Genomic DNA, 27,727 nt, shown 5'->3' with positions numbered 1-27,727 from the left:
TCACCTTTCTCCTGTTTGTTGTATCTCACATTTCCATCGTTCTTAGTTTACTTCCTTGTTTAGTGTAACACATCCTTCAGTAGAATGGCAGTTAAATTCTTTGAGATCTTCAATAGTTGAAAATACCTTTTATCTACCCCCTAATTTGGTTAGTAGTTTGGCTAGTTAATAGAATTATATATAAGGTGCCTGTCCTTCAGGATTTTAAAGGCAGTGATCCATTGCCTTCTAGCTCTCTGTTACTGTTGAGAAGTATAAAGTCATGTTGATATCTGATCCTTTATAAACTGTTTTTTTGTTTTTTATATTCTTTGAAGCCTATAGAGGTTTCTGAGTCCCTGGTGTTCTGAAATATCATTATGAAGTTACTTGGTCTGGGTCTAAAATTCATCTATTTTGCTGGTCTTTCTAAGAGCCTGCTCAATTTGGAAACTAGTATTCTTTAAGTTCTTGAAAATTTTCTTAAAAAGTGTTTTATTTCTTTCCTGCCTCTCTCTCCCCTTATTCATTCTGTTTTTCTGGAGCTCCTGTTATTCAAATGCACATAGTCCAACACATAGCCACATTGCAGTAGCCATCAACCACATGTTAGTACAATTGAAGATATCTTTAAGTGCAAATACACAACAGATTTTGAAGACTTAGGATGAAAAAAAGAGTAAAACATCAATATTTTTATACTGACCACATGTTGAAATAACATTTTAGATATAGTGGGTTAAATAAAATGTGTGTTTAAAATTAATTTTATGTTTCCTTTTACTTTATAAAATTTTCTAATTTTATTTAAATTTTTTCTTTAATATTTTAAATAAAAATTGTATGCATTTAAGGTGTACAAAGAGATAATTTGATATACATAGTGAAACAATTACTATAGTAAAGCTACTTAACATATCTCACAAAGTTACCATTTTTTTGAGGGGGAGAGGAATTAGAGGACCTGAAATATAGTCTTTTAGCAAATTTCCAGTATTCAATACAGTATTAACTATAGTCATCATGTTGTACATTACACTTCTAGACTTATTCATCCTACATATGTGCAACTTTGTACCCATTTACCAATATCTCCATGTTTCACCCCTCCCCCCCAGCCTCTGGTAACCACCACTGTATTCTGCTTCTATGAATTCGACATTTTTTAGATTCTACATATAAGTGAGATCATGCAGTGTTTGTCTTTCTGTGCCTGGCTTATTTAGCATAATGTATTCCAGGTTTATCCATGTTGTTGCAAATGAGAAGATTTCCTTCTTTTTAAAGGCCTAATATTATTCCACTGTGTCTGTGCATATGCGCACCACATTTTCTTTATTCAGTTCTCTACTGGGGACATTTAGGTTGATTCCATACCTTGCCTATTGTAAATAATGTAGTCAACATGGGGAGTGCAGATACCTCTTCAGGATACTGATTTCACAGTTCCAGTTCAAGGTGGCAAGGTAGGAATATCCGAAATTCACCCCTTTCCACAGACACACCAAATCAGTAGCTACATAAGTAGCAATTTCTTCTTTAAAAAACCCTAAAAACTAACTGAGCAACACCTACACATTGGGCAACAAGAAAAACCCACATCTAAGCGGGTAGGAGAGGCTAAAACAGACTCTCGCCGTAAATCCCACCCCTGATACGGTGAACCACAATTGGGAGGAACTCGGCACTTCTCCCTGAGGAGTGAAGGATTTGACACCCACATTGGGCACCCCAACTTTTAAGACCTACTATGAGAGACAACTCCTCAAAACATCTAGCTTTGAAAACCAACCAGGATTGCATCCATGAGACCAGTAAGAGTATAATGAAGTGAGAACCCGCTCTTTAGGGGCTCCCATTCTCGGACTTACCAGCAGCACGGCCCAGTGCAGAAGCAGCCAATAGAGGCGCCCAGACTTTCTGTGAAAGAAACTCATTTCCTTACCTTAAAGCGTCGGCCTAAAGGGCAGGCATCTAATTTAATACACATGTAGGGGTCTGCTGGGGTAGTCTCTGGGGATGGAGGCTAGCAGGTGCCATCTTTGCACTCTCCCTTTGCCTGGCTCCAGCCAGTGGGTGCCATTTCATGTTCTCCCTGTGCCACACTCCAGAGCACCAGTAACTCCCAAAAGGGAGTTTTTACACAGTTTTTACGTTTAGTACCCTGTTTTCGTGGGTTTTTTTTTTTGCAGCTGCTGCTCAGGGGACACCCCTTTATTGGCTCTGGAGGCCAGTGGGGCCTGTGTTCCTGGGTCCCATGGGAGATAACAGTTGGAGAAAGTGCTTGACGACTACCACTCCCAGGCACTGCACAGACAGCAGACTGAAATGCATTTCCAGTCATTATGTTCAAAATGCCTATTTGCCTGTCCAGGACCTTGGGCCTGAAGTGCAGGCTTCTGGTTTGGCACATGTCTAGGAACCTACGGAGGTGCTCTCAGGGAATGGAGGCTGCTGGACACAGTCTTTGAGCTACCCCTGCCATGCTCTGGCTGGCTGGTCGCACCTAGAAAGGAGCTTATACTCTTGTCTCTTTCGATTTTTGCAGCTGCTGCCAGGGAAATCTCTAGATCGTCTAGCTATCGTGGCTAGCGAAGCTTATGCTCACAGGTTCCACAAGTTTGTAACCAATGGAGAAAGAGTTTTGAAATGGCTGCCATCCCCAGAGCACAGTAAGAGGCAACAGAAATAGGAGCTCAGTCTTTCTGTGTGAAAGAAGCCTGTCTTTTTTTTTTTTTTTTTAAATCATAGCTGCAGCCAGGGGGCCAGGCTTTTAATTAACACACATCTAAGGGCTGAGTGTAATCCTTTTCCAGAAACCTCAGAGGGTGGGCACTATCTTTACCCTCTCTCTCTCTGCTGTGCTCCAGTGTCAGTATCTCCCAGTGAGGAGCTTTTATACACATCTGGTGGCCCGATTTTTACACCTGGAGCCAGAGTTCTTATGACTGCTGCCGAGAGAACATCCATTGATCACCTACCTGGCTCTGGTGGCCAGGGTGACTTCCATTCCTTGGTCCCACGGAACTATAACAATCGTTATAGAGACAGTTATAGAGACAGTTCTTGGCAGGCTGCACACCCAGAGCATACAGCAGACTGACACACATCCCCGGTCTTACTTGCTTATTTGCCTATTTGTTTGTATTGGAGCTTTGGCCCAAGTGGCAGGCTTCACTTTTGACACACACCTAGGGGCCTATGGAGGTGCTTTCAGGTGGACACCATCTTTGCGCGCTCCCTCTGCCTCACTTCAGCTTGCTGTCTCCCAGAAAGAAGCTTATACACTGGTCTGGTGCCTGGATTTTTGTGACTGCTGCCCAGAGGACACCTCCAGATCACCTAGATTTCGCTGGAAGCCAGCGAGGCTTGTGCTGCAGTCCCACAGGACTGTATGTATTTGTATAATTCAAATGCTGCTGCCTGAGAGTCTGCCTTTCGATCAGCCTGAATCCAGGTGCTGCAGTGCTCCCCTTTGTGACACTGACAGGTCCTGGCACACCCTCAACTACTTGGAGTCATTAAAAATAAAAAAGCCTGCCTGGACAATCATAAACATTTGAGAGATAACAAAGAGCTAAGTCAGGGTTGAACAATAAGGTTTATCTCCTACATGAGGCCACTACTTCAAGAGTAGTAGAGGTGGCTATGGTATCTAACCCACAGAAACCAACACATAGAGTCAAGCAAAATGAAGAAGCAGAAGATTCTGTTCCAAACTAAAGAACAAATTAAACTTCAGAAATATTCCTTAATGAAACAGAGATAAGTGATTTACTTGATATAGTTCAAAATGATGTTCATAAAAATGCTCACCGAATTTGACAGGAGAAAGAATGAAGACAGTGAGAACTTCAACGAAGAGACGGAGAATACGAGTATAAGAAAGTACCAAATAGAAGTCAGAGCTGAAGAATATAATAACTTAACTGAAAAATAATTTATAGGGGTTCAATAGCAGACAAGATGAAGCAGAAGAAAGGATCATTCAACTTGAAGACACCCAATTAGAGTGGCGAAGAGAAAAATGAATGGAAAAAAGTGAATAGCTTAAGGAACTTAACAGGACGACATCAAGCAGACTAGCATTCGCATTACCATGGTTCCAGAAAGAGAAGAGAGAAAGAGGCAGAAGACTTATTTGAAGAACTAATGGCTGAAAACTTCCCTAACATGAGGCAGGAGATAGACATCCATATCCAGGAAGCCCAGAGAGTTCCAAATAAGAGGAATGCAAAAGACCCATTCCAAGACACATTGTAATTAAAGTGTCAAAAGTTAAAGACAAGGAGAGAACCTTAAAAGCAGCAAGAGAAAAACAACTTCTTATGTACAAGGGAATAGCCCCAAGACCAGCAGCAGAATATTCAGCAGAAACTTTGCGGGCCAAAAGAGAGTGGGAAAATATATTCAAAGTGCAACAAAAAGAAAACTTCCAATCAAGAATACTCTACTTGGCAAAGCTGTCAATCCAAATTGAAGGAGAGTTTTCCTGAAGCGAAGCTAGAGGAGTTCATCACTACTAAACTAGCCTTATAAGAATGATAAAGGGACTTTAAGCTGAAAATAAATGGTGCTAATTAGTAACAAGAAAACATAAAAGTATAAATCTTGCTGCTAGAGGTAAATAAAGGGTGCCAAAAAAAATGTATACACATTTTAAGAAAAGAAAAAACTATATTAAAATTGTAATACTCAATATATACCAATAGAGTATAGCGATAGGAATGGCGGCAGCAGGGCGCACTATCTGAGTTCTCCTCCAGATCTTGTTGCAAACGGGAACTATAACCCATCGAGGAAATTTTCGCTCACCACACAATATTGTGGAGAGATTCGTGGATTGCTTGAAGCTAAGAAATTCTTGGGGATAAGCTAACTGGACGGAGCAAGGAGAGGAGGAGGAGAAGCGGCGTGGGAGCGCCCGGCCGGCAGCGGCGGGAGAGCCCAGCCCCCAGCGGAGCCTCAGCTGGCGGGGGGCGAGGACCGAAAACCACGGAGCCGGGCAGGCGCAGGATCCCAGGCGGAACGGAGAGCGCAGAGACCGGGGGTAGGCCCTTTCCCTGCTCCCACGGCTGATTTCTCCCGCCGGGAAGGCGGCGCGCCCTGCGGCGGACGGAGGGCGCAGTCTCCATACCTGGGCCCCTCCCCCCCGCCCTGCCCTCCCAATCCTACCCCGCCCTTCCAGAGACTGGGACTGGAAACCGCGGTGCAGCCCCGCTGTGCCGGGCGCGCAGAGCGCAGAGACCGGGAGGCGGGCGCTTTCCCTGCGTCCCGCGGCTGATTTCTCCCGCCGGGAAGGCGGCGCGCCCTGCGGCGGACGGGGGGCGCAGTCTCCATACCTGGGCCCCTCCCCCCGCCCTGCCCTCCCAATCCTACCCCGCCCTTCCAGAGGCTGGGACTGGAAACCGTGGTGCAGCCCCGCTGTGCCGGGCGCGCAGAGCGCAGAGACCGGGAGGCGGGCGCTTTCCCTGCGTCCCGCGGCTGATTTCTCCCGCTGGGAAGGCGGCGCGCCCTGCGGCGGACGGGGGGCGCAGTCTCCATACCTGGGCCCCTCCCCCCCGCCCTGCCCTCCCAATCTTACCCCGCCCTTCCAGAGACTTAAACCGGCCCCTGAACTGAGAAGTGGTATCTAACGCTCACGCTTTGGGAAGCCTGACGGGCAGCCCTGACCCAGGCAGACTGGGCAGTGTGCGTGATTTTGGCTGCGCTAGGAGAGAAGAGACGCCTCCACCCCCAGCCACCACCTTTTCTGGCCTGCGGGAAGAGGGCGACGCACGGCTGGGCTGGGAGAGTGAAGACCCCTCCATCTCCAGCCCCCACCCTTCCTGGCTTGCCTAGGGTGGGGTGGGTGCAGCGGCCGAGACACACCCGGAGATCAGCAGTGAGGCAGGCGCAGCTCTGGGCTTTCAGCAGATCAGAAATCTTCTGCCCGCACTCACACACACACACTGAAGAGGTGCCTTAAGACTCAAGAGTTTTGGTCACATATCTGGTGGTGCCACTCTCAGTGTGCATTTGTGCAGGCAAGGGCAGAAACTGCACTGATATTGTAAAAACTATCATCCAGACCCCTCAGGCCCACGCTTTTAAGTCTGCAGTCCCAAAGTCTCTCTGGGCACCAGGTGACCGGCTCTGCCTGCGCAATAAGCAGGGGGCTCCTTGGTACAGCAGAGAACAACCTGGACATTGCTTGGTGGGCTTAGGCCGAGACTGTCGCTGCTTTTTGTATTGCTTTGTTTTGTCTTGTTTTGCTTTGTCTTTATATCTTTGATATCTTTGCCTCTGTCGAGTGGGGTTATCAGGTGGTTTTTGCATGTGAACGTATTTGATATTTTTCTTTGTTGTTGTTGTTGTTGTTGTGCTTGGTGATTTGCTTTGTTCTGAAACTGCCCTGCCAGGGCCCAGCTTGTGAGGCACGGTCAGCAGATCAGAAATCTCCCGCCCGCACCCATACACACACACTGAAGGAGTGCCCTAGGACTCACGAGCTCTGGACAAAGGACTGGTGGTGCTCCTCTCGGTGTGCATACGTGCGGACAAGGGCAGAAGCTGCACTGACTTTGTGGAGACTATCATCCAGACCCCTCAGGCCCACGCTTTTAAGTCTGCAGTCCCAAAGTCTCTCTGAGCACCAGGTGACCGGCTCTGCCTGCGCAATAAGCAGGGGGCTCTTTGGTACAGCAGAGGACAACCTGGTCATTGCTTGATGGGCTCAGGCCGAGACGGTCGCTGCTTTTTGTTTTGCTTTGTTTTGCTTTGCTTGGTTTTGTTTTGCTTTATCTTGTATCTTTGATATCTTTGCCTGTGTTGAGCGGGGGTTATCGGCTGTTTTTTTTTTTTTTTTTTTTTCTTTTCTTCTTCTTTGCTGTTGTCGTTGCTGCTGTGCTTGGTGATTTGCCTTATTCTGGGACTTCCCTGCCGGGGCCCAGCTTGGGTGGCACGGGACTCGGCATATCTGGGGGCCAACTCCAGACCAAATCGGAGTGCAGCCGGGGTTGACCTACAGGTCACATACCTAGAGGGGGTTCTCGGCAGGCTCTGGAGCCCATAGAGGCCAAATCACATTGGGGTGGTCAACCCTCACGCAGCAGAGTGCCCTGCGGGGGGCAGAGCCAAGTCTCACGGCAGGTCAGCCCAGGAGTTGACCCCACCTGCTCATTAGCGGGAAGCAATTAAAGATCTTATTGAACGGGACAGTGTACACAACACAAGACTCACCTTTGGAGCACACGCAGAGGAGGACGACGTGGTGCGAGTCAAATATAAAGGACACATACTACACAAGATAACCTAGCAAGAACTAAGAACTCTAGGGGATCTACCTAATATATCAAAATAAACACAGTCAGCCAGAATGGGGAAACAAAGATACACGTCCCAAATAAAAGAACAGAAGAAGCTTCCACAACTGGAACCAAATGAAGCAGACGTAACCAACCTCTCAGAGACTGAGTTCAGAACACTGGTGATAAGAATGTTTAAGGAGCTTAGAGAAGACATAAAGAAGGATGTAGAAATCATAACAAACGAGCTTAGAGAAAACATAAAGAAGGATGTAGAAATCATAACGAAAAACCAGTTGGAACTAAAGAACACAATTACCGAAATTAAGAACTCACTTGAAGGAATTACCAGCAGGCTAGATGAAGCAGAGGATCGAATCAGCGACTTAGAAGACAAGGTAGCAGAGATCACCCAAACGGAACAACAAAAAGAAAAAAGAATAAAAAACAATGAAGATGGCCTAAGAGACCTCTGGGATAACATCAAGCGCAACAACATGCGCATCATAGGAATACCAGAAGGTGAAGAGAGCAAGCAAGGGATTGAGAACATATTTGAAGTAATAATGTCTGAAAACTTCCCCAACCTGATGAAGGAAACCAACATACAAGTCCAGGAAGTGCAGAGAGTTCCAACCAGGATTAACCCAAACAGGTCCACACCAAGACACATTATAGTTAAAATGGCAAAGCTTAAAGACAAAGAGAGAATCCTAAAAGCAGCAAGAGAAAGACGGAGGGTTACATACAAGGGAACTCCCATAAGACTATCAAATGATTTTTCTACAGAAACATTGAAGGCCAGGAGGGAGTGGCAGGAGATACTTAAAGTGATGGAAAACAAAGGCCTACAACCTAGATTGCTTTATCCAGCAAGGCTATCATTTAAAGTTGATGGAGAGATAAAGAGCTTTCCAGAAAAAAATAAGCTAAAGGAATTTATTACCACCAAGCCAGCATTGCAAGAAATACTAAAAGGTCTTCTGTAAATAGGAGAAAGATCAAAACAACCTAACTACAAATTTAAAAATGGCAATATCTATGTACCTATCAATAATCACTTTAAATGTAAATGGATTAAATGCTCCAATCAAAAGACATAGGGTGGCTGACTGGATAAGACAGCAAGACCCTTGTATATGCTGTATACAAGAGACTCACCTCAGAACAAAAGACACACACAGGCTGAAAGTGAAGATATTTCATGCAAATGGAAACGAGAAAAAAGCTGGAGTTGCAATACTTATTTCTGACAAAATAGACTTTAAAATGAAGAACATACTAAAAGATAAAGATGGGCACTATATAATAATAAAGGGATCGATCCGACAAGAGGACATAACCCTAGTAAACATCTATGCACCCAACATAGGAGCACCTAAATATATAAAACAGGTACTGACTGACATAAAGGCAGAGATCAACAGTAACACTATTATAGTCGGGGACTTCAACACACCTCTGACCACAAGGGACAGGTCTTCCAGACAGAAAATCAATATGGAAACAACAGCCTTAAATGATACATTGGACCACTTGGATTTAATCGATATTTTCAGAACATTTCACCCCAATGCTGCAAAATACACCTTCTTCTCAAGCGCACATGGAACATTTTCCAAGATAGATCATATGTTAGGCCACAAAACAAGTCTTGATAAATTTAAGAAAATTGAAATCATACCAATTGTCTTCTCTGATCACAATGCTATGAAATTAGAAATGAACTACAGGAAAAAAACGGGAAGACACACCAATTCATGGAGGCTGAATAACTTATTACTAAATAATGAATGGGTCAAGCAGGAGATCAAGGAAGAAATCAAAAGATATTTCGAGATAAATGAAAATGAAAACACGACGACCCAAAATCTTTGGGATGCCGCGAAAGCAGTCCTAAGAGGGAAATTCATAGCTTTGCAGGCCTACCTAAAGAAACAAGAAACATCACTAATCAACAGTTTATCTTCACATTTAAGGGATCTGGAAAAAGAACAGCAAAATAAGCCCAAAGGGAACACAAGGAAGGAGATAATAAAGATCAGAGCAGAATTAAATGAAATAGAAACCAGAAAAACAATACAAAAGATCAATGAATCCAAGAGTTGGTTCTTAGAGAAGATAAACAAAATCGACAAACCATTAGCCAGACTCATTAAAAAAAAGAGAGAGAGGACCCAAATTAATAAAATCAGAAACGAAAGAGGAGAAGTGACAACGGACACTGCAGAAATACAAAGAGTTTTAAGAAGTTACTATGAGCAACTATATGCCAACAAATTTGACAATTTGGAAGAAATGGACAATTTTCTAGAGGCGTACAACCTTCCAAGGCTAACTCAAGAAGAAACAGAAAACCTGAATAGACTGATTACCACCACGGAAATTGAATCAGTAATCAACAGTCTCCCAACAAACAAAAGCCCTGGACCAGATGGCTTTACAGGTGAATTTTACAAAGCGTTCAAAAAAGAATTATCACCAATTCTCCTCAAGCTCTTCCAAAAAATCCAGAAGGAGGGAAGACTCCCAAACACTTTTTACGAAGCCACTATCACCCTGATCCCAAAATTAGACAAAGACACCACAAAAAAAGAAAACTACAGGCCGATATCTTTAATGAACATAGATGCAAAAATCCTCAACAAAATATTAGCAAACAGAATTCAGCAATACATTAAAAAGATCATTCACCACGATCAAGTGGGATTCATTCCTGGTATGCAGGGGTGGTTCAACATCCGCAAATCTATTAATGTGATACACCACATTAACAAAATGAAAAATAAAAATCACATGATCATATCAATAGACGCAGAAAAAGCATTTGATAAAATTCAACAGCCATTTATGATAAAAACCCTTAAGAAAGTGGGAATAGAGGGATCTTATCTCAACATAATAAAGGCCATATATGACAAACCCACAGCTAACATCATACTCAATGGGGAAAAGCTAAAACCATTCCCCCTAAGATCAGGAACAAGGCAAGGATGCCCATTATCTCCGCTTCTATTCAACATAGTTCTGGAAGTTCTTGCCACAGCAATCAGACAAGAAAAAGAAATAAAAGGCATCCAGATTGGTAAGGAGGAAGTAAAGTTATCATTGTATGCAGATGATATGATACTATATATAGAGAACCCTAAAGACTCCACCAAGAAGCTATTAGAGCTGATAGATGAATTTAGTAAAGTGGCAGGATACAAAATTAATATTCAGAAATCAGTTGCATTTGTATATACCAATAATAAAACATCAGAAGGAGAAATTAAAAAAACAATCCCATTTACAATCGCTCCAAAGACTATAAAATACCTGGGAATAAATTTAACCAAAGAAGTAAAAGATCTATACTCAGAAAATTATAAGACACTGATGAAAGGAATGAAGGAAGATATAAATAGATGGAAACACATATCATGTTCATGGATAGGAAGAATTAATATAATTAAAATGTCCATACTGCCTAAGGCAATATACATATTCAATGCAATTCCTATCAAACTGCCAACGTCGTTTTTCACAGAAATAGAACATATAATCCTAAAATTTATATGGGACCATAAAAGACCCCGAATAGCAAAGGCAATCTTGAGAAATAAGAACAAAGTGGGAGGTATAACAATACCTGACTTCAAATTATACTACAAGGCTACAGTAATCAAAACAGCATGGTACTGGCATAAAAACAGACACATAGATCAATGGAACAGAATAAAGAGTCCAGAAATAAATCCACGCCTATATGGCCATTTAATCTACGACAAGGGAAGCAAGAATGTACGATGGAGTAATGACAGTCTATTCAATAAATGGTGCTGGGAAACCTGGACAGACACATGCAAAAAAATGAAGTTGGACCACCTCCTTACACCATATACAAAAATAAATTCAAAATGGCTTAAAGACTTAAATGTAAGGTCTGAAACCATAAAATACCTAGAAGAAAATATAGGAAGAAACTTCTCAGACATTACCCGGAGTAAGATTTTTACTGATATACACCCTCGCGCGAGGGAACTAAGAGAAAGAATAAACATGTGGGATTATATCAAACTAAAAAGTTTTTTCACAGCAAAGGAAACCATCAATAAAACAAGAAGGGATCCTACTGAATGGGAAAAGATATTTGCCAGTGATATATCTGATAAGGGATTAATATCACAAATCTATGGAAAACTTACTCAACCCAACTCCAAAAAAACAAACGATCCAATTAAAAAATGGGCAGAGGACTTGAAGAGACATTTTTCTGAAAAGGACATTCAGATGGCAAACAGACATATGAAGAAATGCTCAACCTCACTAACCATCAGAGAAATGCAAATAAAAACCACAATGAGATACCACCTCACCCCAGTCAGAATGGCTATCATCAATAAATCAACAAACAACAAGTGCTGGCGCGGATGTGGAGAAAAGGGAACGCTTGTGCACTGTTGGTGGGATTGCAGACTGGTGCAGCCGCTATGGAAAACAGTATGGAGGTATCTCAAAATTCTGAAAATGGAACTACCTTATGATCCAGTAATTCCACTCCTAGGTATCTATCCGGAGAAATCCAGAACTTCAATTCAAAAATCTCTATGCACTCCTATGTTTATTGCAGCACTATACACAATAGCTAAGACATGGAAACAACCAAAATGCCCATCGGTAGATGATTGGATTAAGAAACTGTGGTACATTTATACAATGGAGTATTATGCAGCCATAAGGAAGAAAGAAATCTTACCATTTGCAACAACATGGATGGATCTAGAGAACATTATGTTAAGTGAAATAAGTCAGACAGAGAAAGATAAGTTCCATATGATCTCACTTATTTGCGGATTCTAAAGAAAAGAATAAGTGAATGAACTAATCAGAAACTGGGAGACAATGAGGAAAAACTGAGGGTTGCTAGATGGGCGGGGGGAGTGGGGGGTGGGGGGGAGGGTGAGGGGATTGGAGGGCAGTCGGTGACCACAGGATGGCCACGGGGTTTGAAAATTAATCTGGGGAACGTAATTTGGTGGTTACCAGAGCGTAAGGGGGGTGGGGGGGGGGGGGATGAGGGGGAGGGGGATCAAATGTACGGTGATGGAAGGGGAGCTGTCTCTGGGTGGTGAACACACAGTGTGATTTATGGATGATGTGATTCAGAATTGCACAACTGAAATCTATGTAATTCTACTAACAATTGTCACCCCAATAAATTAAAAAAATAAAAAAAATATTAAAAAAAAAAAAAATATATATATATATACCAATAACAAAAGATGAATGAATACAAGTCATGTTTGACTTCTGCAATTACAAGAGGTACTCAAAGTAGTTACTATCAGTGTAATTTAATACAATTTTTTTCCTTTCTTAAAATGTGCATACATTTTTTTGGTGCCCTCTGTATATAGAAAAGGTGGTAGACTGATCAGTTATAAAGCTAATATAAAGGTTCAAAGACAAAAGTAGTAAAAATAACTATAATTAAAATAATTAGTTAAGGGATACACAATAAAAAGATATAAAATGTGACATCAAAACATAAAATGTGAAAGGGGGAGAGTAAAAATGTAGAGCATTAGAATGTGTTCAAACTTAAGTTCTTAAGAACTGAAATAGACTTTTTAATATGTTAATATGTAAGTGTCACAGTAAACACAAACCATAGAGTACATACACAAAAGATAAAGGAACCTAAGCATACCAATAAAGAAAGTCATCAAACCACAAAGAGCATGAGAAGAAAGGAACAGCGGGACTAAAAAACAGCAAGAAAACAATTAACAAAATGGTAATAAGTACATATCTATCAATAATTATTTAAGTGCAAATAGACTAAATTCTCCAGTCAAAAGTAACAGAGGGGCTGAATAAGAAAACAAGACCTGTCTATATGTAGACTACAAGAGACTCAGTTCAGATGTAAGGACACACACAACTGAAAGTGAAGGCATGGAAAAGAATATTCCCTGCAAATGGAAGCCAAATAAGAGCTGGGGTAGCTATATTTATATCATATAAAACTTTAAAAGAAAGACTAATAAAAGACAGAGAAGGACATTACAGAATAATAAAGAGATCGATTCAACAAGAGGATATAACATTTGTAAATATTTATGCAACCAACACTTAGGAGCACCTAAATATATAAACCAAATATTACCCGACCCAAATGAAGACATAGACAGTATGACAATAATAGTAGGGGACTTTAATACCCCACATTCATCAAATGGACAAATCACCCAGAGAGAAAATCAGTAAGGAAACATTGGCCTTAAATGACATGATAGACAAAATGGACTTAACAGATATGTACAGAACATTCTATCCAAAAGCAACAGAATACACATTCTTCTAAATGCACATGGAACTTTCTACATGACAGGTCATAGGTTAGGCCACAAAACAAGTCTCAATAAATTTAAGAAAACTGAAAGCATATCAAGCATCTTTTCTGGTCACAACTGTTCAAAACCAGAAAACAATTACAAGAAGAAAACCAAAAAATTCACAAATATGTGGAGATTAAACGACACACTATGTAACAACCAATAGGTCAAAGAAGAAATCAAGAGAAAGCAAAAAATATCTTGAGATACATAAAAATGGAAATTCAACAAAGCAAAACTATGGGATGCAGCACAAGCTGTTCTATGAAGGAACTTCAAAGCAATGAATAAATACGTCAAGAAAAATCTCAAATAAACAACCTAATATCACACCTTAAGGTACTAAAAAGAAATGAAGCCCAAAGTTAGTAGAAAAATGATCAGAGCAGATCAGAGCAGAAATAAATGAAATAGAGACTAAAAAGACAATTAAAAAGATCAATGAAACTAAGAAGTGGTTCTTTTGAAACAGAAACAAAATTGACTAACCTTTAGCTAAAATCATCAAAAGAAAGAGAGGTCTCAAATAAATAAAATCAGAAATAACAAAGAAAATGTTGTGACTGATACCACAGAAACACAAAGGATTACAAGAGACTACTATGAACAATGATACCACAACACATTTGAGAACCTAATAGAAATGGGTAAATTCCTAGAAACATATAACATACCAAGAATGAATCATGAAAAAACAGAAAAATCTGAATAGATGATTACTAGTAAGGAGACTGAACCAAAAACATCCCAACAAACAAAAGTCCAGGACCGGACAGCTTTCCTGGTAAATTTTACCAAATGTTCAAAGAATTAATATTAATTCTTCCGAAACACACACACACACGAAAAAAAAAACAGAAGAGGAGGAAATACTTACAAACTCATTTTACAAGGTCAGCATGACAAAACAAGAAATGGATGCCACAAGAAAATTACAGGCAAATATTCTTGATGGATATACGAGGTCTGACAATTAAGTTTGTGAACTTGTGGCAATGATATTGCTAAACTTTTTTGATAGCAGAGGGATTATTCATTATGAATTTGTACCAACTGGACAGTTAACCAAATTTACTATTTGGAAGTCTTGAAAGGGCTGTGTGAAAAAGTTAGACGACCTGAACTTTTTGCCAACAATTCATGGCTTTTGCATCACGACAATGCACCAGCTCACACAGCACTGTCTGTGAGGGAGTTTTTAGCCAGTAAACAAATAACTGTATTGGATCACCCTCCCTACTCACCTGATCTGGCCCCCAATGACTTTTTTCTTTACCCGAAGATAAAGGACATATTAAAAGGAAAACATTTTGATGACATTCAGGACATCAAAGGTAATACGACGACAGCTCTGAAGGACATTCCAGAAAAAGTGTTCCAAAATTGCTCTGAAGGGTGAACTAGGCACCGGCATTGGTACATAGCTTCCCAAGGGGAGTACTTCAAAGGTGACCATAGTGATATTCAGCAATGAGGTATGTAGCATTTTTTCTAGGATGAGTTCGTGAACTTAATTGTCCTACCTCATAGATGTAAAAATCCTCAACAAAATATTACAGGACTGAATTCAACAATACAGTAAAAAGATCATACACTATGATCAAGTGGGATTTAGTACAGCAATACAAGAATGGTTCAAAATCAATGCGATACACATTAACAAAATAAAGGATAAAATAATATGATTATCTAAATAGATACAAAGTATTTGACAAAATTCAATATTCATTTATGATTAAAAAAACTCTCAACAACATGGGTACAGAGGGAATGTACCTCAACATAATAAAGACCACATATGATAAAATCACAGCTAACAGCACATTCACTGGTGAAAAGGTGAAAGCTTTTCAAGGATATCTATATCTATTCTTTAATTCAGCGCACTATTGGAAGTCCTAACAAGCAATTAGGGAAGAAAAAGAAAGAAAAGGCACCAAAATTGGAAAGGAAGAAGTTACATTATTAATTACAGATGACATGCTATTATATACAGAAAACCCTAAAGACTCCACCAAAAAACTGTCAGAACTAATAAATGAGCTCAGTAAAGTTGCAGGATTCATAATCAATATACAAAAATCTGTTGCATTTCTATAACTAACAACTAGTAGAGAGAGAAATTAATAATCTCATTTACAATTGCACCAAAATAGAATGAAACACCTGGGAATGAATTTAGCTAAGGAGGTAAAAGATCTGTACTCTGAAAACTGTAGAACAGTTATGGAAGAAAATGAAGATTCACATAGATGGGAAGATATTTCATGTTCATGGGCTGTTAGAATTAATATTGTTAGAATGTCCATACTACCCAAAGCAATCTATGGATTCAATGCAATCCCCATCAAAATTCCAAAGGCATTTTCCAAAGAAATAGAAAAAAAAAAATCCTAAAATTTGTGCAAACCACAAAAGAATGTGAAAAGCCAAAGCAAGAACAAGGCTGGAGGCTATCCAATTTCAAAATACACTACAAAGCTTAATAATCAAAACAGTATGGTATTGGCATAAAAACAGAAACATAAATCAACAGAACAGAATAGAGAGCCCAGAAATACACCCTGTCCTATATGGTCAATTGACTTATGACAAAGAAGCTAAGCATATATACAATGGGGAAAAGGATAGTCTCTTCAATAAATGGTGTTGGGAAAACTGGACAGCCACATGCAAAGAATGAAGCTGGATCCGTATCTTACACCATATACAAACATTAACTCAAAATGGATTTAAGACTTGAATGTAAGACCTGAAACCATAAAATTCCTAGAAGAAAATAGGTGATAAGGTACTTGACATAGGTCTTTGGCGATGATTTTTCTAACCTGACACCAAAAGAAAAAGCAACAAAAGCAAATACTGAATTTATCATACAATTTTTATCCTTCATATTGTTAATGTGGTATATGGGATTTATTGATTTGCATGTGCTGAACCATTCTTGCATCCTAAGGATAAACTCCACTTGATCATGGTGTATGATCCTTTTAATGTGCCATTCATTGAATTCAGTTTGCTAGCATTTTGTTGAAGATGTCTGTATCTATGTTCATCAAGCATATTGGCCTGTAATTTTCTTTTTTTGTAGTGTCCTTGTCTGGCTTTGGTATAAGCGTAATGCTAGCTGTATAAAATAAACGTGGAAGTGTTCCCTCCTCTTTAATTTTTTGGAAGAGTTTGAGAAGGACTGGAATTAATTCTTATTTAACTGGTAGAAATCACCTGTGAAGCCATCAGATCTTTGGCTCTTCTTTTGGGGGAGGTTTTTGATTACTGATTCTATCTCCTTACTTGTTATTGGTCTGTTCAGATTTTTTCTATTTCTTTATGATTCAGTCTTGGTAGATTATATTTTTCCAGAAATTAATCCATTCTTGTAGGCTATCCAATTTTTTTTTGCCCTATAAATATTCATAGTAGTCTTGTGATCCTTTGTATTTTTTCACTTATAATTTATTTGTGTCTTCTCTTTTTTCCTTAGTCTAGATAAAAGTCTGTCAATTTTATCTTTTAAAAAAAAACAACTCTTAATTTCACTGATTTTTTCTATTATTTTTCTAGTCTCTATTTATTTCTCTTCCAAAATTGATCTCTTTGGATTGATCTCTATTATTCTATATCCTTCCTTCTGCTAACTTCAGCTTTAGTCTGTTCTTCTAGTTCCTTGAGGTATAAAATTAGGTTGTTTATTTGAGAGTTTTTCTTAATGTAGGTATTTAATGCTAAAAATTTCCCTCGTAGAACTGTTTTTACTGCATCCCATAGCTTTTGGGATCTTGTGTTTCCATTTTCGTTGGTTTCAAGATACTTTTTGATTTTCATTTTGATTTCTTCGACTACTTGGTTGTTCAAAAGTGTTTTTACTTTATATATATTTATGAATTTTCCTCTTGTTATTGATTTCTAGTGTCATACCACTGTTGTTGGAAAAGATACTTGATATAATTCAATCTTCTTAACTTATTAAGACTTGTTTTGTGTCCAGACATATGATCTACCTGGAGATTTGTATATGCCTGTGTGCTTGAAAAGAAAGTGTTATCCTGTTGCTGTTGTATGGAATGTTCTATATATGTCTCTTAGGTCCATTTGATGTTTAGTGCTGTTCACATCCACTGTTTCCTTATTGATTTTCTATGTAGATGATCTATCCATTGTTGCAAGTGGTTTATTGAAGTTTCCTACTATTACTATATTGCTGTCAATTTCCCCCACAGTTCTGTTAATATGCACTTTATATATTTAGATGCTCAACTATTGGGTATATGTTATTACAATTGTTATATACTCTTTGTTTCTGATGACAGTTTTTGACTTAAAGTCTATTTTGTCTGATATAAGTGATGCCACCTCTACTCTCTTTTGGTTACCATTTGCATGGACTATCTTTTTAAATCCCTTCACTGTTAGCCTATGTGTGTCCTTAAAGCTAAAATAATTCTCTTGTAGGAATCTTGTTTGTAATAATTTAGCCACTCTGTCTTTTGATTGATGACTTTGATCCATTAATATTCTAAGTAATTATTTATAGGTAAGGACTTAAATATTACCATTTTGTTCATTGGTCTTTGACTGTTTTGTAGTTCTGTTACTTCTTTCTTGCTGTCTTCTTTTGTCATATAATATTTTGGAGTTGTATACTTTGATTTCTTTCTATTTGTTGTGTGTGTACTACAGGTTTTGTGTTTGTGGTTATCATAAGGCTTACTTAAAACATCTTATAGTTATAACAGTCTAATTCAAGTTTATAACAATTTAACTTTAATGGCATACAAAAACTCCATGCTTTAACTTCTTTTCCCTTACATTTTGTTATTGGTATCACAATTAATCTCTTATAGTTTGTGAATCCAGTATCAAATTATTGTAGTTATAGTTTTTTAATACTCTTGTCTTTTAACTTTTATACCAGAATTAAAAGTGATTTATACACCACCATTATAGTATTAGAATATTCTAAATTTGACTATATTCTTACCTTTACAATCACTTTTATACTTTACGTTTCATGTTAGTTGGCATGAAAGTTTTCTTTCAATTTGAAAAACTCTCTTTAGCATTTCAGGTCTACTGATGATCAACTCCCACAGATTTTGTTTGTCTGGGAGTCTTTATCTCTCTACTTCTGAAAGACAGTCCTGTAAGGTAGAGTATTCTTGGTTGGCAGTTTTTTTCTTTCAGCACTTTCAATATTTCATGCCACTCTTTCTAAGTCTGTAAGGTATCTGCTAAGAAATTCACTGCTAGTCTTATAGGGGTTCCCTTTGTATGTTATTAGTTGGTTTTCTCTTGCTGCTTTCAAAAGACAATTGACAATGTGATTATAGTGTGTCTTAGTGAAGATCTCTTTATATTTTGTGTATTTGGGCTTCATGGATCTAGATGTTCAATTCCTTCTCCCAATTAGAGACGTTTTCTGTCATTATTTCTTTAAATAAACTTTATGCCCCTTTGTCTTTCTCTGCTCCTTTTGGGACGCCCATAATGTGTATATTGTTTCTTTTGATGATATACCCATAAAGTCCTGTAGGCTTTTTGCACTCTTTTTCACTCTTTTTTTCTTTTTTCTCTGTCTGGGTCATTTCAGTTGACCAGTCTTATGCTCATTGATTCTGTCTTTTGCTTGATTGAGTCTGCTGTTGAAGTTCTCTATGGATTTTTTTCAGTGCAGTCATATGTTCTTTAGTTCCAGAATTTGTGTTGGGTTCGTTTTTATGGTTTCTCTTTGTTGAACTTCTCATTTTCCTCATACTTTGTTTCCTTGATTTTGCTTAGTTGTCTGTGTTCTTTTGTAGTTCACTGAGGTTCCTTAAGATTGTTATTTTGAATTTTTGTGAGGCAGTTCCCACGTCTCAATTTCTTTAAGGTTGGTTACTGGTGATTTATTCTGTACCTCTATTGGTATCATGTTTCCCTGATTATTTGTGGTATTGCATTGGTGTCTCCATATCTTTACAGACTGGCTTTGGCGGGAAAGCCTTTCACCAGTCTACCTGTCCAGAGATTCTGAGCAGACTGTTTGGTTGCGTCTGTGTGTGGAATCCTTCGGTGAGCTAGTCAGGGGCCTGGGTCAGCAGGTAAGTGGCCCTGTGCCTGGGTTTATGGGGACTGACATGGTAATAGGTGGGTTTTGAGCCTGAATGTGGGGACTGGCCTGGTGCTGGGATGGGACTATGGTGCCTGAAGCTTGGGTCTTCCAGGGTAGGCCTGAAGCATGAGTCTGTGGTGGCTGGATAGTGTTGAGGTGTACGGGGGTTCTCTGGAGCCTGAAGCTCAAGGGGTTGGTCTGGCACTGGGGTGAGCCTGGGGCTGCAGAAGCCGTACTGGTGCTGGGCAACTTTGGAGGATGGGTTTGCAGTATTCCCCTGGAGTTTGGAGTTGCAGGGCCTGGTGAGCCTAGAGACTGGGACCATCAAACTGGGTCTTGAGCACAGGGCCCTGGGAGCTGATCTGGTGCTTGACGCAAGCCTCGACCAAATGCGTGCTTCATTCTCCTTCCCCATGGGGAGGATGTTTCTCTCCATGCTGAGCTGCTTGGGCTTAGGGGATGCGGTTACATGGGTAATGTGAGATTTCCCGTTTTACCTTTTTCAACGCATCTTTTCTTATTTCTGTGCTGCACCCAGGTGCTGCAGTCTCTCACCTGGAATCCTTCACTCTTGAGAAGGTATTTTTGCACATGGATAGTTGTTTAAATTGGTGTTTCTGTGAGGGTATGAGCAATGGAAACTTATATTGTGCCATCTTGCTGACATCACTCTGTTATGGACTAATTTAAAAATTATATAAGTGGCTTAAATCACATTTCAATTTCCAGCTATGTTGGGCTTTTTAGACTGGTTCTCTGACTTTCATATCTTGTCTCTATTTTCTATTGCTTTTTTTTTTTCTGGAACGTTTTCTTAGCTTTATCTTCTGAACATTCTGTTTTTTCATTTCTGCTATCATAGTTGTGACTATTACTTGTTTTCAAGTAAGTCACACTGAGATCTGTGTGCACTTTTATCCAGCAAGATACATTTTATATTATTGCAACTAACTGAACTTTTAACACTTGCAAAACTCTTTCGAAAAAATCTATTTTTAAAATTGCACCAGCTTGATATTTAATGTTACCATGAAAAATCAGAGGAGACATTCATTGGATCCAAAGAACATGAGGTAATAGAGTTTGGCTCTGGTGAGGTCCAGACATATCACATCTGCTCTGAAAGTTTTAAAAGGGGCAAAATACTGCCCAACTTTGAAACATTTTCTCATTGTGAGAAAACCATTGAGGAGAGAAAGCTCATGAGCAGAGGGCTATAATTAATTTGGTAACATGTGGCTGTTATACCATCATTATTATTTTAGTAGTAATGTTTTGAGTAGTACAAAAGGGGACAAGAGACTGTCCTTTAACTGGTCTCTAAGATCTCTTGGTACCTTGAAATTTCTTATTACTTAAGATAATAAAAATTAGAATTAGGAAGAAAGCAACTCTTTATTTTGACAAGACCTAACAGTACTGAAGTGAAAGGCAACTTGTTTTACTAAGAAATATGAACTAAAGTACTTAAGTCAGTTGATTTTCAATTAAGAACTGAGATACAAGTCTATACAATAAATAAAGCTAACATATACACTTCAGTTCTTTGTAATAGCCCATAAGAGAGAAAGCTAGAATGTAAAGAGATAAAAATACTGCCTCAATATTTGCCAAAGTCACATGATAGCTGCCTTTAAATATCTGAAATAATATCATATGGTAGATAAATCGGATGTAATTCTGTGAGTAATAGCATAAAAAGGATCAACATACAAAAGATATGTTTTTAGGCTTAGAGCTAAAAAAATAAAACAATATACCTCAGTATGTCATTTGTTCCTGAAAGTTTAGAAACAAGGGCTGGCTGGATGGCTAAACACATACAGGACACGTTCAGAGAGAATTTTCTTACTGGAAATAAGATACTCTCTAAAATTTTCTCAGTGCAGATTTTCTTTTTTTCTTACCAAAGGTAACATTTTTTTCTCAGAGTCTAGAAGTAATGACTATTCACTGAAGGAAAATTGGAAAACAGAAAAGCATACAAAAGGAATTACTACCCAGAGAGAACCAGTGTTGAATTTTGGCTATATTTGTCACCAGTTCTTGATTTTAAAGCATAATTATATGCATGAGAAATTGTATTTGTACAATCGTAGACATAAACAAGATTACCTCTTGCCGTTATCCTTGGGCTGAATAAAAGTAAGTTTCGGACTGGAGATTTCTCACCCCTGATATAAACTCCTGTAAGCTATTGAAGAAGAAAGTTATAGGAAACTGCATTATTGCATAAGGAAGTAACTAAATGTATACTCCTTTGCATATTCAGCATACATGTTTTAGCACCTACTACCTTCAAAGGTACTGGACTAGTGCCTTCAGACATAAAGGTGAATGAGATCAGTGCTGGAGATGACACCTAGTCAGAAGACCAAGGTAGAAGCAGGATGTGATTAAAAAAAAAACACCCAGGACAGAAGGGTAGTTAAATGACATACCAAGAGAGGGTTGCAAGAGCCTGTTCACAAAAAACATCCTACCCAAAGACACTTTCCTTATCTACCCCTGACAGGACCTGGCATAAGAAAGACTCAGGATCCTAATTTTATAAGCAGTACAGCAAGTCCTTGAAAAATTTCATTTCATTTAACATCATTTTGTTACAATGTTGATGAGATGCTGTAGGAAATTAACTCTTGTTTATATCAATTAGCCTGTGGTAAAACTGGTTTCATTACACATTGTTTCGTTTAAAGTCACAGAATCTATTGAGAGTGTTAAGTGAGGACTTACTATATTTTATGAAGCACTCATCACACTTTAGTGAGTGTATTACTTCTTTCATGAAACTCAAATTTTCCATCTATGTCTTTCATAAGCCACAAACCTGATTATTGCAAAGTGTTGCCTACTACATTTTGTTAAATAAGAGTTTGGTTTTCATGTATAGAAATTTTCATTACTTTAAAAGTAGTTTTCACTGTCTTTTGCTCACATTCTGCTGTAGTAAAGCAATGTGAAGCACTGAGAGTGAACACACTGGGTGGCTAGTAGGTGCCAGTGGGAGCCAAGGAAACAAATAAGTCAAAATCAGGAGTTATGTTCTTCTGATTGGCCTAATTTTGAGTCTCTTAGGCAATAAGGAATTTCAGTTCAAAACAGAACTCTCTTTTAGGGATTCCACAGCCTAGCTAGTTAAGAAGATAAGACATGCAAACATGCTGTCTTGTATGATAGCCCATACATTATAGTGATAAAGAGCCCAGAATTTGGAGTCATACCGACCTGGATTTCAATCCAATCTAGGTCACTTACTGGGTGTGCAATCTCTCAGAGCTTGTTTCCTTAACTGTAAAATGGGACCACTGATACCTAAACTCATAGTGATATGAGGACGAAATAAGCCATTGAAGCAGATAAAACACTTGTTACCTGACAAAGAATAAAGCCACAATATGTTAGCTGTTAGGCAGGAGAAAAGCAACATGCAAGGCAGAAAAGGGGCACAAAAGAAAGCTTTTGACTCAAAACACCTCTTTTGGCAAAATTTTCTAAGTAGAGATCCAGTTATGGAGCTCAAGGTATGAAAAGTTGATCTGAAAGGTTCTGCTTCTGGTAATGATGAACTAATAAGGGTTTTGGTTTAACCCTCCCACTAAGAAAATCTGGAGGAAAAATTCTGTTGGAAGGTACTGAACTATTAACAGGGCGGTGAAAAATTATGGCGCCCAGATATAGAAGGAAATCCAGAGAGGAGGAGCCTCGCGTTTGAGATCATCTTTCCTTGGGACAGCTGCTGATTCTAGAAGAGGGGCCTGACAGTTGAGAAGTTGAACTTTGACTTGCTAGTATTTTGTGAATAATTTTTGGGTTTATCTTCACCAGAGATGTTAGTCTACAGTTTTATTTTCTTGTATGTGTTTGTCTGGTTTTGGTATCAGGGTGATACTGGCTTCATCCATAATTTGCTCTCCTTTCCCTTCCAATTCACTACTGAATCATGAAGATCATAAACCAACAAAAATTCACAGTTATCTATTCCCACATTACATATAAATGCTTACCAGTCCTACTTATCCCTTGGGCCAGATCACATGTCACTTCACCTTTGTTTCTGGGGGTAATAGCACTTTTCTTGATAAGTTGTGAGACTCTGGATTCAGTCCCAGAGGCAGAGACTAAGTCTAATCTATCTTGGTACCCTTAGGTTGAGTTGGCATTCACTAGATGTGTATCATGACTTTTTCAAGCTTTGTTCACATGATTAACATCTTGGCAAAGGAAACTTGGAAGTCCTACCTGGTGGGGTTCCTTTTGTCTTCCTCAGAGATTAAAAACCAAACAAAATCTGCATAGCTCATTCTTCCTTCTTTCTGTACTGTTTTTCCCCTGGGGAAAAAAACAAAACAAAACAACATCACATGGTTTTAAAGTTTCCCAAGAAATTACTCAGATAAATTTAGTAGAATGATAGACGAAGAAATAAAGTAATATCTTCCTTTGGAAAGTAAGTTAAACCTTAAAAAAATTAGAATGCTGGAAACCTTACAAAGGGCAACCCCATCAATGGTCTATCTTGTTTTCAAAGGCCTAAGGGGTGGAACCAGAGGCACTTGTATATATGAAGAAAGATACCAGGTTTCTAATCTAAATGCAAATAATCACCAGGATCAAACACTGTTACCTGTATTTAAAGGACCAATGCTCATATATTAAAGAATTACTACTGTCTTGTATGAAGCCATGACTGCATATGTTGTAGGTGATTATCTGACTTACAGCACTGTTAATTTATGCAGGAAGCCTTGCTAACATGAGATTTTTATAGTTTTACTTGTAGTCCATTTTTAAATTCAGATGCTTTTTCTTACCTTGTTACTGCCCCAGAGAATATCCTTTCAATAATCCTGTTTGACGAAGCTAAATATAAATAAGAAAGTACAGAGCGAGTGAGAAACATGCTCCATAAGGTCAGTACTTCTGGCAAATTTATTTTCAGCAATTACAAGTAAAACGTAACAATCTTCCCTGAGGAGCAGTTAAATATTTACTCTTATATAATTTATACTTTTTGAAAGTAACAATTTGAGGTGGCTCCATTAATTAATCTTTAGAAAAGAACAGTCAAATGGATGTGCCTTACAGCTGGGACGTATTAATACAGTTGAGGGCTAAGTTAGTTCCTTCCTGCATATCCTGACAACTAAGACAAAAATGTATAGAAGTTGTATTGTTCTTGTTATCAAATAAGACAAGTTTTCCTCTAAAACAAGACAAAGTTTATCCTAGCATTCAGTTCAAGGGGGAAGTGATCATCAGCACCTAATATAAGGTACGCAGAGTAAAATAACGAGGAATGCTTTCAAGTGGAATTTTATAAAACATACCAAAACATACCATAAACATACAACTTATATTCTCTTTTGTAAAAGTCCAGGATATAAGATGATGTAGAATTTTTAGAAATTCCATCAGTAAATTTTATTCAAAGAGAGACAATTATACATTTTTTTCTTTTTTTCAATTACAGTTGACATTCAATATTATTTTATATTAGTTTCAGGTGCGAGAGACAATTATCTCTTGAGGTGGTATGTTGCTTTTGATGATAGATCTTAGAGAATCTATAGCAGTGTACCTCATTGTGGGTTCAAAATAACCAAAGGCATTAGTTTAAAAAAGATGACAGTAGGTCTCAGACCTAGGGATGTGGTGAGGAGAGGAAATCGTTCTTTTAACAAGTATCCCAGACAGTGACATGAACACTAAAACTGCAGAACCAGTGATAAGGTCTTTAGAGAGTTAGCAGCTATCAGCATCTTAACACTTCTGCCTAAAGTTAAATATATAGTCAACATAAAGGTAAATTAGTTTGGCTAAAGAATGTTGGGAATTTGGGTATCAGTACAGCCATATCTGGCCATACACCAAAGCTTATGTAAGCACCTTTGCTGAGCGTTGGTTTGTGGGGTTAATAATTTGTAGTAGATAGAAAAAGAGAGGTTGTATAGGAAAGGCAAGGACATTTAATTCCAAAGCTAAAGTCTTTTTGAAAGTCTTTTTTAGATTTGGAAGGTTTAGCCTCCTAACACTGAAGATCATGTTTTCCTACTGAGTATAGGCTGGTGAGTGGGCAGTTATGTGGAGTTTCAGCGGCCGCGTCATAATGCAGGCCTAGCTGCCGGCTTTTCTGGACATCGTCCCGTTAACATGCCTCTAATGAGCTGCTATGTGTGGACATATAACATTTGGGGACTTAATGAGAATTATGGTTATGTCAGCCGGAGAGGGTGCTTTAGATCTCATAGGGTTTTGCTTGATCTCTAGAGGCTGGCTCATATTATACAGATGATCTGGCCACTGGCAATTAGAAGGTGCATAGTAAAAAGGCTGACCTGATACCCCTATCTCTATCTTTTTGCTATTTTGGTGACAGGAAGGTCATGAATACTTGAAGAAAAGCGGATATAGTACTAAAATGCTTATCAAATAAGTACATTTGAGTATTTCCTCTTGGTGCCTGGTTGGCACCTGAGAATTTGAGAGGTAGAACTCTGTTTCTTAAATATGAAAGTTCTATGAAACTTAACATCATATAGAATGAAACTTTTCTTAAGAGGTACTAGTCACAAATATGCCAAATAGTAGAAGTGAAATTCAATGCATTTAAGATTTGTACTGTGCTACATCTAAAAGGCTAAAAAGGCTGATATAAAAAAATCAACAGTGCCTGAGAAGACATTTAAGAATAGAACAAGGACAATTTTATGAGCGAAGAATGAATCAATGTATCCTGGTGCTTGGATAAAAATATTGAACCAGCAGGTAACAGGTTCTAAGTTTACTACTGGCAAAAATGAAGCAAAAAGGGTAATATCATGTGATATGTACTATTTTGTTTTCTGACAAAAGAAACCACACAAAATTCATCTGCAAAGAAAATATCTTTCCTGGAACTAAATTCCAAAAAGTAAGTTTTTATGAGTCTTTGAAAACACTGGCATGTTGGAAATATTATTTTCATCCTTATGTATAAATACTATAAAATAAGAAGTTTATAAAGGTGTATACACATTCTCTTTCAAATAAACTTTTCATAAGTGTGGATATTATTCAATTCATCATCAGAAAATAAATACCACTATAAAGGCTGCAAGTTCATCAAAACTAAGACTCTAATTGCTTACTTCCTCCAAACCCCTTCTCCTATACTTGGCTTCTAAATAAAATATTAGTATCTTCACCCATTCCCACTTAAAAATTCTTGGCCCTGATTAAGTGTAGAATTTAAGAAATGGGAAGTCCCCATAATGTTTGGGGACAACTTATGTAAGTCTTGCCTCTTCAAAGTAGTTAAGTCTTAACATAGAAATACTCACCCTGGTCGTTGTATCGAGACAAATCAGCCTGGCTGATGTACAGGTCATGATCACTATCTAGTTCCCAGAATTTACAATAAATAACATAGAAATGTTCATAGGAGAAGTAATCTGTGATTTGGTTTATATCTTCCTCTTCTTCCAAAAGGGCTAACGTCTGAAAAGGTATGAATAGAAGGAAATTTATTTTAAAATTATGAAAACCCAACTTTGGCCATTATACAGAATCCAGTAAATTTTTATTTTAAATTTAATTAAAACTTTTGATTTTGGTATCAAACCAGGAACTTTAATAGGCACCCTCATCTTCCCTTTAATTAACTGATCGATCTATAAGCATTTATAAGTTCTGTAATATGATTAGCAAAGGGTTAAATGCTGTGGAGGATTTAAAAGCAGGAAAAGGGAAGGACCATCACCAACGGGACGGCCTACCAGAAGTCCCCAAACTAGCAAGCACAGAACAATTAGACCATAGGCTTAATTACCTGGCAATAACTGACATTGCTTTTAACTTTTCAAAGTTATAAAGAGTGAGCATTTATTCTATTATGAAGAGTGGGCATCCACATAGAGGGTTTGGTTTTGTGGTGAAATGAAGTTTACCATAAATGTGACTTATGTACACCACTGTGATGACATGTGGTGGCCTTGCATAGAAACATGGGG

At 38.5% G+C, this 27,727-nt stretch overlaps 1 protein-coding gene across 3 annotated transcripts in view; it reads right to left on the bottom strand.

Moving 5' to 3' along the window:
- The window catches only part of PPP2R3A (protein phosphatase 2 regulatory subunit B''alpha), a 147,826-nt gene that overhangs the window by 28,115 nt on the left and 91,984 nt on the right, over nt 1-27,727 (bottom strand). For all 3 annotated transcript variants that reach the window (XM_033132840.1, XM_033132839.1, XM_033132841.1), the window contains 3 exons: nt 27,059-27,215; nt 24,551-24,599; nt 23,979-24,068 (listed from right to left, as the gene is read on the bottom strand). In XM_033132840.1, the coding sequence (XP_032988731.1) occupies nt 23,979-24,068; nt 24,551-24,599; nt 27,059-27,215 (296 nt within the window). The remainder of the gene's footprint in view (nt 1-23,978; nt 24,069-24,550; nt 24,600-27,058; nt 27,216-27,727) is intronic.

The sequence above is a fragment of the Rhinolophus ferrumequinum genome, chromosome 17 (genome assembly GCF_004115265.2).
Source record: "Rhinolophus ferrumequinum isolate MPI-CBG mRhiFer1 chromosome 17, mRhiFer1_v1.p, whole genome shotgun sequence".
NCBI classification, from domain to species: domain Eukaryota; kingdom Metazoa; phylum Chordata; class Mammalia; order Chiroptera; family Rhinolophidae; genus Rhinolophus; species Rhinolophus ferrumequinum.
Note: the sequence above shows the minus strand (reverse complement) of the source record. Positions and strands in the feature narration are given on the sequence as shown.